This window comes from Syngnathoides biaculeatus, chromosome 18 (assembly GCF_019802595.1).
Source record: "Syngnathoides biaculeatus isolate LvHL_M chromosome 18, ASM1980259v1, whole genome shotgun sequence".
In the NCBI taxonomy this organism is placed as follows: Eukaryota; Metazoa; Chordata; class Actinopteri; order Syngnathiformes; family Syngnathidae; genus Syngnathoides; species Syngnathoides biaculeatus.
Window position 1 is genome coordinate 18629128 of NC_084657.1, and position 19021 is coordinate 18648148.

Genomic DNA, 19021 nt, shown 5'->3' on the forward strand with positions numbered 1-19021 from the left:
CAGTGATGTCAGTGAAAAACCGATGAGGTAAGATGAGCTTTGCCTTCCCTCCGTCCTCATCTAGAACGAGTGAGAAGAACCTTGTTTGGACCTTAAGTTTTTATGAGTTTTCCTGTATGTTTCTGGAGCTGTTCTATACTATTTTGAGCATTTTTTTTTAAATGCAACAATTTTTTTTATTTTGTTCTGTTTGGGATGGTGCCCGCAAAAAAACATTAATATGCTCTATATAAGGCATATATAAGTGGGAATTTTTTCACTCCAAATATGGATCGATGATGAGAATGGAAGATGGAGATGGAACTTTTGCCACCTTTGTCATTTTCATCCTTATATTATAACAGGGTATATATATAAGTTAAGCAGCGGTTCCCACCTCCCCCTACCACAATGGCGCTGAGTGTGAACTGCAGGACTATCCCTAAAGAGCAGGCGTCGGTCCAGAACAGTGTCCCTGACGTCCTGGAGCTTAACGTGGGAGGCCAGGTGTACTTCACACGATATTGCACGCTAGTGAGTAGCCCGAGTTCTCTCCTGGCCAAGTTGTTCTCCAAAAAGGACGCCTCCAACGACTTAGCCCGAGACCCCAAAGGTCGTTACTTCATTGACCGAGATGGCTTCCTCTTCCGCTATGTGTTGGACTATCTGCGGGATAAGCAGGTCGTCCTCCCGGACCACTTCCCGGAGAAAGGTCGGCTCCGGAAGGAAGCGGAGTACTTCCAGCTGCCTGACTTAGTGAGGCTTCTCAGCCCGGAGGAGGTGAAGCAAAGCCCGGATGACTTGTTCCACAGCGATTACGAGGACGGTTCCCAGGGGAGCGAGTCGCGCCATTGCCCGCCGCCCTCGCTCGTTCCCGCGGACAGGAAGAGCGGTTTCATCACGGTGGGGTACCGGGGCTCGTGTACCATGGCCCGCGAGGCTCAGAGTGACGCCAAGTTCCGCCGGGTGCCCCGCATCCTCATCTGCGGCAGAGTGGCCCTGGCCAAAGAGGTCTTCGGAGAGACCCTGAATGAGAGTCGGGACCCGAACCGGACCCCAGAGCGTTACACGTCCCGCTTCTATCTCAAGTTCAGGCACTTGGAGCGGGCCTTTGACATGCTGTCCGAGTGTGGCTTCCACATGGTGGCGTGCAACTCGTCCGTCACGGCCTCATTTGTCAGCCAGCACACTGAGGACAAGTTCTGGTCCAGCTACACCGAATACGTCTTCTACCGTAAGTCGAGGGTTCTGCTTCTGTGCTGTCCCTTTTTAGCTTGGACCTTTAATACAAGTTTGGTCCTTTAGGTTTACTTGGTTCTGGAAAGCCCAATACAAGATTAGCACTGTTAGGTTGTAGCCAGTTTGATGGTCTTATTGATCCCTTTTAACTGGACTTGGTTGTATTAAACACAATTATAGTGTTTCGGGTCTGGACCTAGTTTAATATATTGGACCTTAATATGTGTCGGGTTATTTTGGGCTTGGATCCTTTTTTATATCCTACCACATGTTCAATTCTGCTTCTGTATAACGCGTGGTCATTATAGAATGGATCAGTTTCGGTATCGTTAATATGGAGTGACCATTTCGAGTTGGACCTAGTTTTGCACAGTATACCAAACCTTTGATTCTGGTTCTGCATGGCTTTCCATGGTTATTTCAGGTTTAACCGGGTTCCGAATACCTAAACACAAGTGTTGTCCGGATTGTATATGTCAGTAAAATTGTGGTTCTATTTGGTTGTACCTGGTTCTTTGGATTGGTACCTGGCTCAGGTTTGCCAAATTTAAGTTTGGTTCTGTTAGCTGAGAACAAGAGTGGGTCTTTTTGGCTGTATCTGGTTTTGTATCGTGGTCATTTAGAAATGGTACTGGTTTAGTACAGCCAAACCAAGTTCTTATCCTTCATGATCTACCTGGCTTTTTTTTAGACTGGACCAGGTTCTGTATATCCTAATATAAATTTCGGCTTCTTTAGGTTAGATCTGATTCTGTATGGCCAAAACCAATTCTGTGCTCTGCTTATATCGTCATTGCCTTCATTTCACGTGTTCGGGATGGGCTCCTTTTCATTTTCTACTTTCATTTTACTCTTTGTGGCTCCGGCACTTCTGTTGGCACCCTTCCACATTTTGGCAGAGGACTAAGACAACTGACCATGAAGACATTGCCGCGACGTTCACCGGCCCATAAGACTTAATGGCGCGACACAATAATTCACATCCATGGATCCCGCTGGCAAATAATTTATGAAGCAGTTTAATACCGCACATCATGAAGATGTCTGCGGTGTGTGTGAGGGAGGCTGATGCATTTGTATTGAAGTTCTCAACATCCTATCAATTAGTCACTGAAATTCTCTAAATTAGTAGCAAAATTTTGAAGCTATTAGTGAGTAATACACAATTAGTGTGCATTGAAATGATTTTCATGGGGGATTGAGACCAAGCCCTGATGAATAGTGAATGAAAAATTGCCTGGACTATTAAACCATAAACGACTATCTCAAACCACCTAACATTTTGAAACTCGCCTTACAAAAAATTACCCTTGAAAATAAATTATTACAAATGAGTTGATTTAAAAAAAAAACCACACACACACACGATGAAAAGACACTTATTACTTCTGAACTTAGCTCCTCTCTGACAAACAGTACAAAGAGCTTAAAAATCATAATGTTGACTTCATTGAAACAAATTAGTCCTTTCCGACCAAGCAAGAGCCTTGGAGGTATCTTTATTTCATTTTAGGACGTTACAGAAAGAGCACAAAGAGTATGTTGAGAGTTGCAAACAGGTACATTTTTCAGCGAACAGCTGAGGATACGTTGCAACAAAATAAACAGAAATGGGTTATACTTGGCAAATCAGTGAGTTTCCAGTGATTAAAAAAAAAAAACATCACGGTGTCTCAGCTTCACGAACTTGTACTGGTAGTGTTCAAGCAAGCATCATTCAAATTAGCCATTTCTCTGTGAGTCAGAAAATTGTAGGACACTTTCTGGTCATTTTCTTTTCTGTGTGGGTTTTCTCCAGGTACCCTGGTTCCCTCCCACATCCCCAAAACATGCTTGGATTCATTGGAGACTCTGAATTGCCCCCAGGTGTGATTGTCTGTGCGACTGTTGTCTGTCTCTTTGTGCCCTGCGATTGGCATTCTCCATAAAAAAATGGGATGTGAAGGGGCCCTGTTCTTCATTACTTGGAGGTTCAGTTTGAGGCCCCAAACCTGAACACAACAGGCTAAAAAACATTTGTCAGTTTTCAGCAGCAAATATGCAAATTTTGAATTCTTATTCCATCCTCGCTCTGCTAGTCATTTCAGATTGCACGGGAAGGGGACGTTTCTGCTACTTTTAGCAAATGTAATGAAGTGGTGCTCCTCTTTCATATTCATAGGAAAACAATTTTGCAGATCAAAAAGGAAAGATGTTATTTTGGTGCCTTGTTCTCCAGATGTCTGGTAAGCAAAATTAGGTACGGGCAGAGACACAAACACACTCATTGATGTTCTGACACAAATAGCTGAATTTGAAAACCAAATCTTTTGTGTAGCCATACGTTTAAGAGTGGTTCTGTTGGACAGGGGTTACTGGTTAGAACCTTAGCTATCCTTTAGCTTTCACTTTAACGGTGTGGGCTCTTTTCATCTTGTTCCCATGCCTTACACCGCTTCCCAATGCACATCTTAGTAAGCAGGAAGATAACGCCTGCTGCTTTAAATGCTTCACTGCTCTCTTTTGCAACCCGCCTGTTTTCGTCTGCATGCTTGTACATCTTTATTAATCTTCATTCAACCTTCATTTCTACATCACTGACATTTCAGTTAGTTCGTCTAGCAGTTGGTTCCTAAATGGCGTGACAGAAATGAGGATAGCTGCGGGTGAACGTCTGAGAATATGCTTTTCGAGTGTAGGACTTAATTCATAGTCTTCTTTTGTCGCAAAATTGACATCTCTGATGAATTAGGGTTTGTTTGAACCATGTTTCTGTAGACCAGACTCTGTCCAAACTTTTTTTTCCAACTGAAATTAAGACTTTGACCTAAACTTTCTTCCCTGGGACCCGATACTTCCTAAAATATATAATGTATTAACATAATGTCACAGTTCACCGTTTTTCATAACTTTTATTGAGAGAATCTCTTCGCGCAGCCGACACGTAGAATGTATCCGGTTTGGTGGCCTCAGCATCACATTTCTGCTCTTTGCAGATGATGTGGTTCTGTTGGCTTCATGAAGCCATGATCTCCAACACTCACTTGAGCGGTTCACAGCAGAGTGTGAAGTGGCTGGGATGAGAATCAGCACCTCCAAATCTGAGACCATGGTCCTCAGTCGGAAAAGGGTGGCGTGCCCTCTCCGGGTTGGGGATGAGATCCTGCCCCAAGTGGAGGAGTTCAAGTATCTTGGGGTCTTATTCACAAGTGAGGGAAGAATGGAGCGGGAGATCGACAGATGGATCGGTGCAGCATCTGCAGTGATGCGGACTTTGCATCGGTCCGTTCAAGCGAAGCTCTCAATTTACCAGTCGATCTACGTTCCTACCCTCACCTCACGAGCTGGCGGTCAGAACCGAAAGAACAAAATCTCAGATACAAGCGGTTGCAATGACTTTCCTCCACAAGGTGTCCGGGCTCTCCCTTAGAGATAGGGTGAGAAACTCGGTCATCCGGGAGGGGCTCAGTGTCGAGCTGCTGCTCCTCTGCATTGAGCGGAGCCAGATGAGGTGGCTGGGGCATCTGATTCGGATGCCTCCTGGACGCCTCCCTGGCGAGGCGTTCCGGACATGTCCCTCCGGAAAGAGACCCCGAGGACGACCCAGGACATATCTTTCGGCTGGCTTGGGAATGCCTTGGGATCCCTCCGGAAGAGATGGAAGAAGTGGCTGGGGAAAGGGAAGTCTAGGTATCCCTGCTGAAACTACTTCCCCCGCGACCCGATCTGGAAAAGTGGTACAAAATGGATGGATGGATAATGTCACCATATATAATGTACAAAAAGATTGTTTGACATAAAAAAATGATGTAAAAATTCATTTGCTAAGAAAGGCAGCTTGATGGTCAATACTATTGATTACAGCAATTTCACTGTGATGATTGATGACAAAAAAATATGAAAGGCCCAATTTAAGACATTTGCCAATGACCAAATACGTTTTTGTAAATCAAAAATTTCAATTGCATGTGATGATGCATAAGAAAATAAGTAATTAAGCAATATGATGTTCATTCTTACATGACATCATTTCAGGGTAATGATGAAGTAATGTGCAAATCCCAGCTTTCCTTTGTGGTGTTTGCGGGTACTCCAGGTTCATCCTCTGTTCCAAAAACATGCACGTTAGGTACACTGAAGACTCTAAATTGCCCATAGGTATGAAATGTTGTCTAAATTGTTGTTTTCTTATACTGTGTGTCTGCCCTTCCAATTGGTTGGCGACCAGTCCAGGATGTAACCTCCCTCTTGCCTAGAGTCAGATGGGATAGGTTCCTGCTCACGTGCAACTTGAATTAAATGAACCAGAAGGATCTTTCTTTTTTTAAACTGATGTTATAAGATGTTCTGCCAGCCAACAGTTTATACCTTTCAGCTTTAATCAGGACCTCCATTATCTTCATCAATCCCCCCGCCTTTTTTTTTTTAAGTTATCTGCTTCCGCTCTCACAATGTTTGTGACTGTTCAAAATGCCGCTCAACCCCTAGAGGGCAGAGAGGCATATTCATCAATGTTTTTACATGGCTGGGCTGACTTATAATTTATCATTTCGACTGACAGTCAGTTCAGCCGTGTTCACCGCGGGGCCTGACAGGGCTGAACCGGTGGATACCCACAACAAAACATTCCTTCAGCTGCCAGAAACATGTTTTAGTCTGCATGTTGATATGTGAGCTATAGGCTTTATTCTCACTGCTACACCACATAAATGGTCTTTTGAAATGGCTGTTTAAATATGATAAATATGCCAGCTCGCTACTATTTGAAATGTTTTGTTTTTGGGTTGTTTTTGTTTTGGTATAAAATCTAACCAAGTTCTCATAGTCATAGCAAGTTAATGTTCTCAACATTTTAGATATGGTGACACTGGTTAATACAGTGTAGAGTCTTTAATGTATTTCCTTTATAGTTCAGGGTGTTTGGAACGTCACTGTGCAGTTATATTTTTGTTAATAGACATGTTTCAATCTAGTTGGCCACCTGAACCTCTGCTGGAGACTTGAGGGGGTCACCAGAAAAAAGTGTCAATGTCGCAGAACTGCAGCCAGTCATCATTAACATTTATGTGGCTCTCTCTACTCATGCACATTTCTAGCTCCAAAAATGTTAGAATAATGGCCCCGATATTTCATTATAGAGGCATTTTCTGGTATCTGTGTTCCGATGGACACTATGTGACACACCACTCTTGGGTTTGTGAGTTTAACCGCTCGTCCTTCCCCCAAAAAAAGGTGACTTTGGGAAGCCCTGAAAAACAAAGAATGATCACTTAAAAATGTAAGATAAGAACAATGACATGATATTGTGGGGGAACACTAAATGATTGATAGTTCATTTTTCCCTCAGTTCATCAAGGTAATTTCTCATTTTTTCATGTAGGTAAGCGGGCAAACTCAAATTCGTGTGATCCCTCCCTGGCCCTTGTGGGTGACGACATTAGCCGTGGCAGTCCCACGCTGCGGGCCTGTAGCAAGTAATTAGCTGAGGAGCAGGCAGGCCGTGACAGCTCTGAGGAGAGACTTGATAGGTACAGCTGCTACCCTGGCCTCATCTCAGAGGGGGAGTTTAACGCTCCACACAGCACCTCTGCATTATTCAGGCGACGCTGTTCTTGCAAATGCTACTGCTACGGCGGCTACAGGCTCCGCAGTGCTGCTCTAACGAGAGCAGCTGATTATCCTCATAGTGCCGTAACTACTTGTATCATTAATCAAAGTTTTACTGCTGTTGAACCATGACTACTGTAACACTGTGATGCTTTGTAGGGCATAGCAAAATATTTGACTACTTTTGCAAGGGTTCAAAATGATCTTATAAAGCAATAGAGCAGTGGGAGTTATACTATCCAATGAGAAAAACAATGCAACACGCAGTTTAAGTGTGTCAAGAGTGTGTTTGACTGGAAATCAGACCACGGATGGTCTGGGATAGACCCTTGCCAACTCTCAACGAGAAAGGAGTTGTAGCGGACCACAGTATTTCCTTTCTATTCAAGGTACTGGTGTATCATACATTTTTTTTGGTCTTTTTTTTTCAACAAAACAACAAGAACACATTTATATTATAAGACCAGGTAAACTGTAAGCCCCCCTTTGAATGGCACTGAATCAATGACAAAAATAATTCATCAAAATTGCTGACAGAGAACATTTTTGGCCCATGTGCTCAAGAGCTCAGGTTCACTTATCCTCTCCTTTTCCTTTGGTCTTCAACAATATTGGAATGTGAGTCATACAGTAAAACTGAGACCTGTGTTCTGAACATAAATATCTCAGATGGCTATTAAGCCAGTTTATCTCCTGGACTACTCTGATGGGATACAGTAATGGGTATACAAGATGGAGGGATCATAATAATGAGAATTAAAGCTCAACTTCCATGGCTGAGAAAGAATTAAGAGGTTTTTACTTGAAATATATAGTAAAAGGTACAGTATACTGTATATCCCCACTGACTCTAGATGCCACACTTAACTTGTCACAGGTGTAGAAGGCATAGTCTGTCACACTAAACGACGCTAATGCTGTAGTACACTCATCTTCTTCTTCTTTTCCTTTCGGCTTGTCCCGTTAGGGGTCGCCACAGCGTGTCATCTTTTGCCATCTTAGCCTATCTCCTGCATCTTCCTCTCTAACCCCAACTGCCCTCATGTCTTCCCTCACCACATCCATAAACCTTCTCTTTGGTCTTCCTCTCGCTCTTTTGCCTGGCAGCTCCATCCTCAGCATCCTTCTACTAATATACTCACTCTCTCGCCTCTGAACATCTCCAAACCATCAAAGTCTGCTCTCTCTCACCTAGTCTCCAAAACATCCAACTTTGGCTGTCCCTCTAAAGAGCTCATTTCTAATCCTATCCAACCTGGTCACTCCGAGCGAGAACCTCAGCATCTTCATTTCTGCCACCTCCAGTTCTGCTTCCTGTTGCCACCATCTCTAATCCATACATCATGGCCGGCCTCACCACTGTTTTGTAAACTTTGCCCTTCATCATAGCAGAGACTCTTCTGTCACATAACACACCAGACACCTTTCGCCAGCTGTTCCAACCTGCTTGGACCAGTTTCTTCACTTCCTTACCACACTCACCATTGCTCTGCATTGTTGACCCTAAATATTTGAAGTCGTCCACCCTCGCTATCTCTTCTCCCTGTAGCCTCACTCTTCCCCCTCCACTTTTCTCATTCATGCACATATATTCTGTTTTACTTCGGCTAATCTTCATTCCTCTCCTTTCCAGTGCATGTCTCCATCTTTCCAATTGTTCCTCTGCATGCTCCCTGCTTTCACTGCATATGACAATATCATCTGCGAACATCATGGTCCAAGGGGATTCCAGTCTAACCTCATCTGTCAGCCTATCCATTACCACTGCAAACAGGAAGGGGCTCAGAGCTGATCCCTGATGCAGTCCCACCTCCACCTTAAATTCCTCTGTCACACCTAAGGCACACCTCACCATTGTTCTGCTGCCATCATACATGTCCTGTACTATTTTAACATACTTCTCTGCCACACCAGACTTACGCATGCAGTACCACAGTTCCTCTCTTGGTACTCTGTCATAGGCTTTCTCTAGATCCACAAAGACACAATGTAGCTCCTTCTGACCTTCTCTGTACTTTTCCACGAGCATCCTCAAGGCAAATAATGCATCTGTGGTACTCTTTCTAGGCATGAAACCATACTGTTGCTCGCAGATACTTACCTCTGACCTGAGTCTAGCCTCCACTACTCTTTCCCATAACTTCATTGTGTGGCTCATCAACTTTATTCCTCTATAGTTCCCACAGCTCTGAACATCCCCTTTGTTCTTAAAAATGGGAACTAGAACACTTTTCCTCCATTCTTCAGGCATCTTTTCGCCCGCTAGTATTCTGTTGAATAAGTTGGTCAAAAACTCCACAGCCATCTCTCCAAATTGCTTCCATACCTCTACCGGTATGTCATCAGGACCAACTGCCTTCCCATTTTTCATCCTTTGTAATGCCTTTCTGACTTCCCCCTTAGTAATCATTTCCACTTCCTGGTCCTTCACTCTTGCCTCTTCAACTCTTCCTTCTCTCTCATTTTCTTCATTCATCAACTTCTCAAAGTATTCTTTCCATCTATTTAGCACACTACCGGCACCAGTCAACACATTTCCATCTCTATCCTTAATCAGCCTAACCTGCTGCACATCCTTCCCATCTCTATCCCTCTGTCTGGCCAACCTGTAGAGATCCTTTTCTCCTTCTTTCGTGTCCAACCTGGTGTACATGTCTTCATATGCCTCTTGTTTAGCCTTTGCCACCTCTACCTTTGCCCTACGTCGCATCTCGATGTACTCCTTTCGCCTCTCCTCAGTCCTCTCAGTATCCCACTTCTTCTTCGCTAATCTCTTTCCTTGTATGACTCCCTGTATTATGGGGTTCCACCACCAAGTCTCCTTCTCCACTTTCCTACCAGATGACACACCAAGTACTCTCCTGCCTGTCTCTCTGATCATCTTGGCTGTCGTCGTCCAGTCTTCCAGGAGCTTCGGTTGTCCATCGAGAGCCTGTCTCACCTCTTTCCGGAAGGCCGCACAACATTCTTCCTTTCTCAGCTTCCACCACATGGTTCTCTGCTCTACCTTTGTCTTCTTAATATTCCTACCCACCAAGAGTCATCCTACATACTACCATCCTATGCTGTCGAGCTACACTCTCCCCTACCACTACTTTACAGTCAGTAACCTCCTTCAGATTACATCGTCTGCACAAAATATAATCTAGCTGCGTGGTTCTACCGCCGCTCTTGTAGGTCACTATATGTTCCTCCCTCTTTTGGAAATAAGTGTTCACTACAGCCATCTCCATCCTTTTTGCAAAGTCCACCACCATCTGCCCTTCAAAGTTCCTTTCCTGGATGCCGTACTTACCCATCACTTCTTCATCGCCCCTGTTTCCTTACCAATACCAAAGTCCATTACAATCTGCACCAATCACAACTCTCTCGCTGTCTGGGATGCTCAGAACTACTTCATCTAGTTCCTTCCAGAATTTCTCTTTCAACTCTAGGTCACATCCTACCTGTGGTGCATAGCCGCTAACCACATTATACATAACACCCTCAATTTCAAATTTTAGTCTCATCACTCGATCTGATACTCTTTTCACCTCCAAGACATTCTTAGCCAGCTCTTCCTTTAAAATAACCCCTACTCCATTTCTCTTCCCATCTACTCCATGGTAGAATAATTTAAACCCTGCTCCCAAACTTCTAGCCTTACTACCTTTCCACCTGCTCTCTTGGATACACAGAATATCAACCTTTTCCTAATCATCATGTCAACCAACTCCTGAGCTTTTCCTGTCATAGTCCCAACATTCAAAGTCCCTACACTCAGTTGTAGGCTCTGTGCATTCCTTTTTTTCTTCTGACGCTGGATCCGGTTTCCTCTTCTTTGTCTTCGACCCACAGTAGCTGAATTTCCACTGACGCCCTGCAGGTTAGCAGTGCCGGGGGCGGGCGTTGTTAACCCGGACCACGACCGATCCGGTATGGGATTCTTTAGATGAACGCTCATATTTGTTTGGCACAGTTTTTACGCCGGATGCCCTTCCTGACGCAACCCTCTGCATTTATCCGGGCTTGGGACCGGCCTACAGATTGCACTGGTTTGTGCCCCCATAGGGCTGCATTAATGCTGTAGTACACTCATAATTATTGTAAATATTTTCATGAAAAACACTTCTAGACCATAACTGAGAAAACAATTGAAAAAAAAAAAGCAATAACTACAGAAGTAATGAAGCGTGACTTCTTGTGGTATGTGACAACATTGCTATGCTCCCTCGCAAACAACTTAATAGCAGGTTCGTAACCTGATAATGACCCATGACCAGACGATCGTATTCCAAGGATCCCCTGTACATAGTTCGATTTTGGTAAGCATTGTATAAAATGCATGCAAACATACATTGTTTTTCAATGAGTTCTGCATGCAAGGTCACGGCAGCTGCATGTAAAGGTGCAGCTTCAAGAAAATCAGTCATGGCCCACACTGATGAACAAAAAAAAAAAAAAAAAATGGTTCAGGCCAAGTAGGTCTTACGGAGAGAAGATTGTTTCTGTCCTGGCTCCTCTTGACCTTCTCCCCTGGAAGCTTAGTGTAGGTAGGTAGTGTAGATTCCTATAATCCCGGCACCCTGGAAGATACGTGCAGATGCGTATATCTTGAGGGGAAGGGAACGAGAGTCAACAACAAGCTTCCCCCTTAAGCCCTGGGTGACTCACCCGTGTGCTCGCCATCCATCAGCTAGTTTTCTCCTAATCTTTTGACTCTTGACTCTCTATTCTCTCTGAGGTGGTTGCCGCGCTTCCTCTGTCGGGGTCCAAAGAGAGGCTATGACAAGGGAGGGGGGGCATCCCAGTGTGGCGCGCTTGTGGAGAAGCAGCCAAATGCATCCATGCTTCAGCAACTGCTCGGCGTTAACCGTACAGCGAAAAACGTCTCAAATGCAAGTTTTGATGCAAGAAAGAAAAAGAAAAAGAGAGACTTTGGATGTTTAATGTCTGATTTAAGTGGGGTACAGACCCATTTTTAACATCACAGTCAATTTTTCAAAATGACGAAAAACTTGACAAGGGTTTTCTTACTCGCAGTTGTGAGTGGAGATATTGTTATGAGTTTGTGGTGCTTTCTTGGACATCACAAATGCACCACACATGATAAGAACAATAAAAACACCATTGCTGATTTTTCCTCATCGTGTGTGAAGTCTCGTCAAAAAGTTCCGTTGTTAAAATTTGTTCTAGGTGGTTCTTTGGGGGCCATACAACATAATACTAAATATTTGTATTCTATCCATCCATCCATCCATTATCTGAGGAACTTATCCTCACAAGTGTGGCAGGAGTACTGGAGCCTGTATATTACGAGTATGTATGAGTTCAATGGTTCATTTTTTTTTTTTATTGTAACAGGTCTTCTGAGATTTGGTTTGATTTCGAATTTCACGGCGGGTTGGCTCAAATTCTCTCTTGGGCCACCAGAGCATTGAAGAGACACAAATGAGGAAGCATGACGGTGTGAGAGGAAACGTGGTACGAGAAAATAACCATCAAAGTCCTAACATACCTTGTACGCATCAAGCCAGCATATAAAATGTGTGTTTTTAGTGCGGCTCGAAACTTGTAACCGTCAAACTTTTGCCTGGTAAAACAGCTGGTCAATCTTCAGCCCATTAGTACTCCAACTTCAAGATGACCCCCCCCCACCCTCCCCACTCCACCCAGTTTGATCGCATTTCATATCACAACCGTTTCCCTCCTTTGAATCCTGCATTGTCACTCCTGCAGCTTGAACCGGCATATATGGCTGTGTGTTCATTCTACAGCGGGTTATAGCTTGGTGGCGAATGAGCATATCAACAGCGTTTCATTTGCGAGTCTTTATGTCCCTTAACAAACCGAGGGGCACTAATGTGGCAACTCCAGAGGAAATTAACTCCAGGGGAAATTATCTCCAAAGGAAATGGCTGGAACCAGTCATCTTGATGCCTCATGGAAATATATAATGGCTTTTTTTTTTTTTTTACTTATTAGTAGCTCGAGCAATGGTTTTTAATGTATTTGTCTTCATCATGGCTGTCTTTTATAAGACACTTAACATGTTTTCAGAAATTCAAACTTTTATTACCAGAAGACCATAGGGGCAGATTAAGAGTTGTATTTCGTACTTTCGTACATGTTTCGGAAGTTTTTTTTGGTTACTTTTTTTGTTGTTAGAAATCGCATTTCTACTGTCACATAGTGAGATTTTGAACACAAATTACCTGATAATTTCCAAATTTAAAGGTAACCAGAGCCAAAACGGTTATTCATCTATCCGGCCAATCGTTTTCTATAAGCTAGAGCCTATCCCAGCAGACTTTGGACGAGAGACCCTGTAACGGTCACCAGACTATCTCATGAAACAAATAGAAGACAAATATTTAGACCTCTGGAGAATTTAGTCTTCAATGAACCTAACGTACACGTTTTTGGAATGCAGGACGAACCCCACAAAGAAAGAAGAAATTTCAACCCAGAGTTCAGAAATGTGAGGCAGATGAGTTGACTACCACTAATACTTCACTCTGTTGCCCTAAAATACTATGCAAAAAATAGTGATATCTTGAAATCGTCATTTTAGTTTGAATTTTCAAGCTCCCATTTCAATAGCAGTAACCCTTTTACACCGGCTTTAACACATAGGAAGGATGTTGCTTGGGTGTAAGGGAAAGCCACAATGAGGGAATAGGGGCGTGAAGTTTCAGACTCGCCACCTTTTATTCGGCTTGTAAAAGCAAACACTTTAGTGCCTTTTGCTCCTGTGTATAAAAGGCATGCACACGGAATGACTCGTCACGCAAATATTACATCTTTCGAAAATATATTGGAAACTTTTTACTAGGTTAACTGAGAAATGCATAAAAAGCTGACATTTCATTGACCGTATGTTGAGCACCGTTCCAGAAAGTAAGTAATGTCACTCGTATATCATACACGCACTCAATGAAGACAAATTCATATTCACGTCTTCATCCATCCATTTTCTACCGCTTATCCGGGTCGGAATACCTTTGAGCAAGGATGCAAAGACTCCACTTCATAGAGCTCTTCTGGAGGGATCCCGAGGCATCCTCAGTCCACCTGAGAAACGGAGTCTCTCCAGCGTGTCCTGGGTCTTCCTGATGAAAAATGACAAGGAAAATATGATTTGGATGGAGGAGATATGGATTCAGTCTGAACCAATGGCAGTGATATACACAGCTGAGCACACTGAACTGCAACTCAACACTAGAAGGTAGTCCGTCTTTATCTGTTTAGCTGTGATTTCGACTGAGAGGCCTTTAAGCGATCGAAGAGGATTTAAACGGCTGAATGAATCAGACAGACTTTGCTGTCCACCTCACTGATGGGTAAGCAGGCTCTGGTCGAGAGGGAAGGTAACCTCTGGACTGGTCGCTCGCCAATGGCAGAGCACATACAGACAAAAATACATCTAACCTGCAAGTTACTCCTATAGACAATTTAGAGTCTTTCAGGAACTCAACCTGAATGATATTGGAACTCGGTGAAAAACCATGCAAGCACAGAGAGAACATGCAAACTTCACAAAGGAAGGCCAGAGACTTGATTCGGACCCAGAGCCTCTGGGCTATAAGACAGATGCACTAACCACAAGCGGAGCCATCCCGAGCGATATTGACAGCAGTACCTGATCAAACTAGTGCCCTAACATATGAGTTTATCAAGTTATGAGCTGTCGGGTGGTTGATCTTTTTGCTATGTGCTGTGAGCCGGAATTTGACTTTGCAAACTTAACTTAGCAAGCTTCAGATATGCTGTTGCTTGAGTAAAGTGAAAAAAAGGAAACAAATTAACGTTTTGTAATACCCTCGCTTGTAGGCAAAGAGAGCTACTGTGTCCGATGCACTTTCAGCCATTTACTCAATGGGACCAATATTCAAACACCATCCATCCATTTTCTTTGCCGCTTATCCTCACAAGGGTCGCGGGGAGTGCTGGAGCCTATCCCAGTTGTCAACAGGCAGGAGGCGGGGTACACCCTGAACTAGTTGCCAGCAAATCGCAGGGCACATTGAGACAAACAGCCACACTCAGAATCACACCTAGGGGCAATTTAGAGTGTACAATTAATGTTGCATGTTTTTGGGACGTGGGAGGAAACTGGAGTGGCCGGAGAAAACCCACGCAGGCACGGGGAGAACATGCAAACCCCATACAGGCGGGGCCGGGTTCAAACCCAGGTCCTCAGAACAGTGAGGCCAATGCTTTACCAGCTCCTTCACCGTGCCGCCCATAGTCAAACGCAAATGCAAAATGAAAACACTGACATTGAGCAGACCCTCACATTGAAATAACCAACAAACAAATACAACCCCAAAAATACACTTTAGAAAACTTTATTTCTGAACATAATATAATTAAGACAGAAGTAGAAGTTTCTAGCCAATCTATATTTGTAACAATTTGTATTAACACTTTGGTCATTTAGAGCCATTGTTTTGCTTAAAATGAGTTAAATCCTTTGATTTTAACATTCCAAAAGTAAATATTGCAAAACAATGATCAAAACATTTGCCCATTTTCTGACAAAACCAGTAACTGAATAATAATCACTTTATGGGAAAAATAAATAATTGCTTAATCTGTTAGCAAAACTAATGGATATTTGCAGCTGTAGTATTAATCATTTGTAAATAATGTAGTTGAACCTCAAGCAGTATTAGGCCTTGCCTCGGTAAATAAAAAGTACTTGTGAAAAAGTTTTTTTCAATAGACTAATTCTAAATGTTATTTTAGCAATGAATCTGTGACCTAATGGCTAGAATAATCGATTCTAAAAATAAAAAATAAATCAACACTGACAGCCGTAGTTATGAGCTCAGTCATGGGAGGAATGAGGAATGAAACTGATAGACTTTTTGAAGTCCACCACTCAATATTTCTTCTTTTGGTACAAAGTCAAGGCCTCAATATCAAGATGTGAGCACAAAAGTATAAAAATGAGTATCTATATTAGCGTTTGAAACGAGATGGCGTCTTCGTGTCACGTCAAATCATTTCAATTTAAAGAGTTTTGTGGCTGAGCGACCGTCTTCTGTCGCCTCAGGACGATGATTTGTCACCGACGCCGACGACTATCTGCCATTGTCCCGTCTCGGCGGCTGTTTGTTACTCACCGTGTAATGAATTATTGAGTACTGCTTAGCGCGGACAGCTAACCTGTCTCGCAGAGGGCGTCGCCGCCCCTTTGTAAATGTGATAGGCTACTTACATGCACACATGCTTGCTGTATAACACAAGGGAAGGATGATTTAGTGGGCTGAGAAGCTACTCTTGCAAACCCTGCTTATGTGTTGTCAAAATGGGAGCCAGTGGCATAAACACACGGCGACGCACACACAAACAGTCAGATAAGAAAAGACAGTTGCATCTAGCCTTGGAGATGCAGCAATATTAACCCGGCCTGTGAAGTGACTAGTGAACTTCATGTCCAGAGAGTGGTTTTGCAGATGTGATCGTTTTTGCATGCATGTGCCGGATTGTTGTGCGGATGAAGCTCGGTGATTATCGGCATCCATCAACTCGGGAAGCCATTTACCCAATTAAAATGCATCAGGGTTGACATTTGGACGTAGCAGTCCCTGTTAATTATCAAGGCTCTCGCTTTCGTGCATCATGGTGGGATCATTGTAATAATGACGTTGTCTTATAATATAATGACCTTAGAGAGCACTTGGCATTTATCTTGATCAGGACTCTGTGCGTGTACATGTAGACTTTACAATTATTGGAGTCTGTGTGTGTTTGTCAGTGGTGCACAGAAAGGACACTACCCCTTGTTAAGGTCACTTAAGTCATTTCACCTAATAACAGTAATTGTCTGTCGCCCTGCTCCATTCTACGTCCCCTGACAAACACATGCTGGACGAAACATTAGGTACTCATGTACAATTCAATACAAGAGCTGCATCATGAGTTAATAATGCTCAGTTTCGGTTCAATCTGTCTGAGAGGTATACGAAAAATGATAAATCATTCAACAACGACCCAGTGTTACCAACCTACTGTAGCTGCAGTGTTATATAGGTCACTTATGTAGCAAATTTTCCGACCCCTCTTTTATTACGCTCCCCCACCCGCTCAAAAAAAGGATTAACTGTAGATGTTAATTTTTAATGTTAATGATCTTGATGTTCAACCTTTTGATTTGTTCCATTGTGAAATAAATTTTCCCATTGAAATTAACTTTAACAATTAATATTGTCAAGGATTCAAGCCCTCACCATTCTAATAAAATATGGAGTTTCATTTTTCTACCATCCTGAATACAGTTGAAATGTGGAGAATAATCATTAATGGCAATCCAGTGTTGCTAATGTGTTCTCACCACACACGAGCTCGGCTGGCATGTAGTCATTAAATGCGTAACACATTAAAATGGCGCACTCTGATCTCTGAGAGGAGTTAACGTTTAAAAAATGAAGTGGGAAGATGATGTGCACAGAAGTGGAGCAACAAAGGATGAACACAGACACATACACACTCATAGATAGTTTTGGCTCTGTGACACCATGATAATGTGTTTTGGATAACAACCTACAAGTGGGCGTTTTTCTACGAGAATATTATTTCTTGCTTTGCTGTGTAGGTCTCACCTTCCTGTTCCATATTTGCCTCTGCCAGAATGTTTGATTTTTTACTTATTTATTTTTTTCCGTCTTTTATGTTTCTCGCGGAGCATTTGAAGCATGGAGATGTTCTTCTGAGATTTTACCCTCTCCCATAAAAAAATTATCACTTGTTACATGGCTGATTTTGAAAGTCTCATTTGCCAGGGCATCACGGAGCAGCTGTCAGACAAAGATAGTCTCTGATTTATGACCGCTTTAGGTTTGGACCAATCAGTTGTAAATCAGAGCTTTGCAGTCACTCCTATATGGAAGCATTGTGAAGTGGAATGTATCTCGAACTTTAATCCCTGCTGCAAATGCTCTCATGGGAGGGAAAACAGTACATCAGTGTGGCTTTAGTGGTACAATACAGTAGGATTACCTTTGTACCAGTGATTTCAAGAGCTTGGAAATATCCATATACATGGTTGACCTTTGGAAAGGACATCTAAGTTGAACATGCGATCCTTTCACCACCCATTTTATTTACCGCCTTTCATCACAAGGGTTGTGGGAGAGCTGGAGCCTATTGCAGCCATCTTTGGGCAGGAGGCGGGGTACACCCTGAAATGGTTGCCAGCCAATCGTAGGGCACAAAGAAACAAACAACCAGTCACACTCACAATCACACCTAAAGGCAATTTAGTCTTCAAATATTGCATGTTTTTTAGATGTGGGAGGAAATCTGACTGCCTAGAGAAAACCCACACAGGTACATGGAGAACATCCAAACTCTACACAACCGGGGCTGGGATTTGAACTTCGGTCCTCAGAACTGTGAGGCTAATGGGGTAACGGTTAGACTAACCAGTCACTTCACTGTTCACATCATATTATTATTTTAAAATTCTCATATTATTATTAAATGATGATCATGAATGACATTTAAACATGTATTAAATAATATTAATATCAATTAATATTTTGGGAGCATGTTTTTCGGATGTGGGAGGAAACCGGAGAACCCACGCAGGCACAGGGAGAACATGCAAACTCCACACAGGCGAGGCCGGGGTGGAAGTCCTCAGAACTGTGAGGATACGCTGCGTCAGCTGACCCACCCATATATATATATATATATATATATATATATATATATATATATATATATATATATATAATAACATACACATATAACATGTAAAAACGTGGTTCTTAACATAGTAAAAAAATAGTAGTAGTTACTTTTAAATATTGCATCAAATGGAAAAACAAAAGCTAATTTTATATTTTTACCACGTTCAAAGGTAGTTTTTTAAAAAAAATAATATATAGCTTCCTCATTTATTAATTTTATCCAGACATCCATTTCTATTCCCGTTTTTATCACATCGTTGACATGACCTGTTTTACCCTGTCCATTTCTCTTCTAGTATCAGATTACCATATTTTATCCCATGATTCATTTCTATTCTATCGCTGGTATTATGTTTAAATCCAAGTGTCTATTTCATTGTTGTCATTGCTATCTTTTTTCTTATCACCCTTTTCTATACTATCGTCAACATTACCATTTTTATCCTAACGTCACCATGACCCTTCTCATCCTATCGTTCATTTCTATGATATAGTCCACATTCCATTTCGTATCCCATCAGCCATTTCTATTCTAT

At 42.6% G+C, this 19021-nt stretch overlaps 1 protein-coding gene across 2 annotated transcripts in view; it reads left to right on the plus strand.

Annotated features, from left to right (window-relative positions):
• The first annotated feature begins 390 nt into the window (after positions 1-390).
• The window catches only part of kctd16b (potassium channel tetramerization domain containing 16b), a 65975-nt gene continuing 47344 nt past the window's right edge, over positions 391-19021 (plus strand). The window contains exons 1-3 of one of the 2 annotated variants that reach the window (XM_061803432.1): positions 391-1224; positions 11282-11293; positions 12217-12252. In XM_061803432.1, the coding sequence (XP_061659416.1) occupies positions 391-1224; positions 11282-11293; positions 12217-12252 (882 nt within the window). The remainder of the gene's footprint in view (positions 1225-11281; positions 11294-12216; positions 12253-19021) is intronic. The other variant, XM_061803431.1, reaches the window with a different exon arrangement.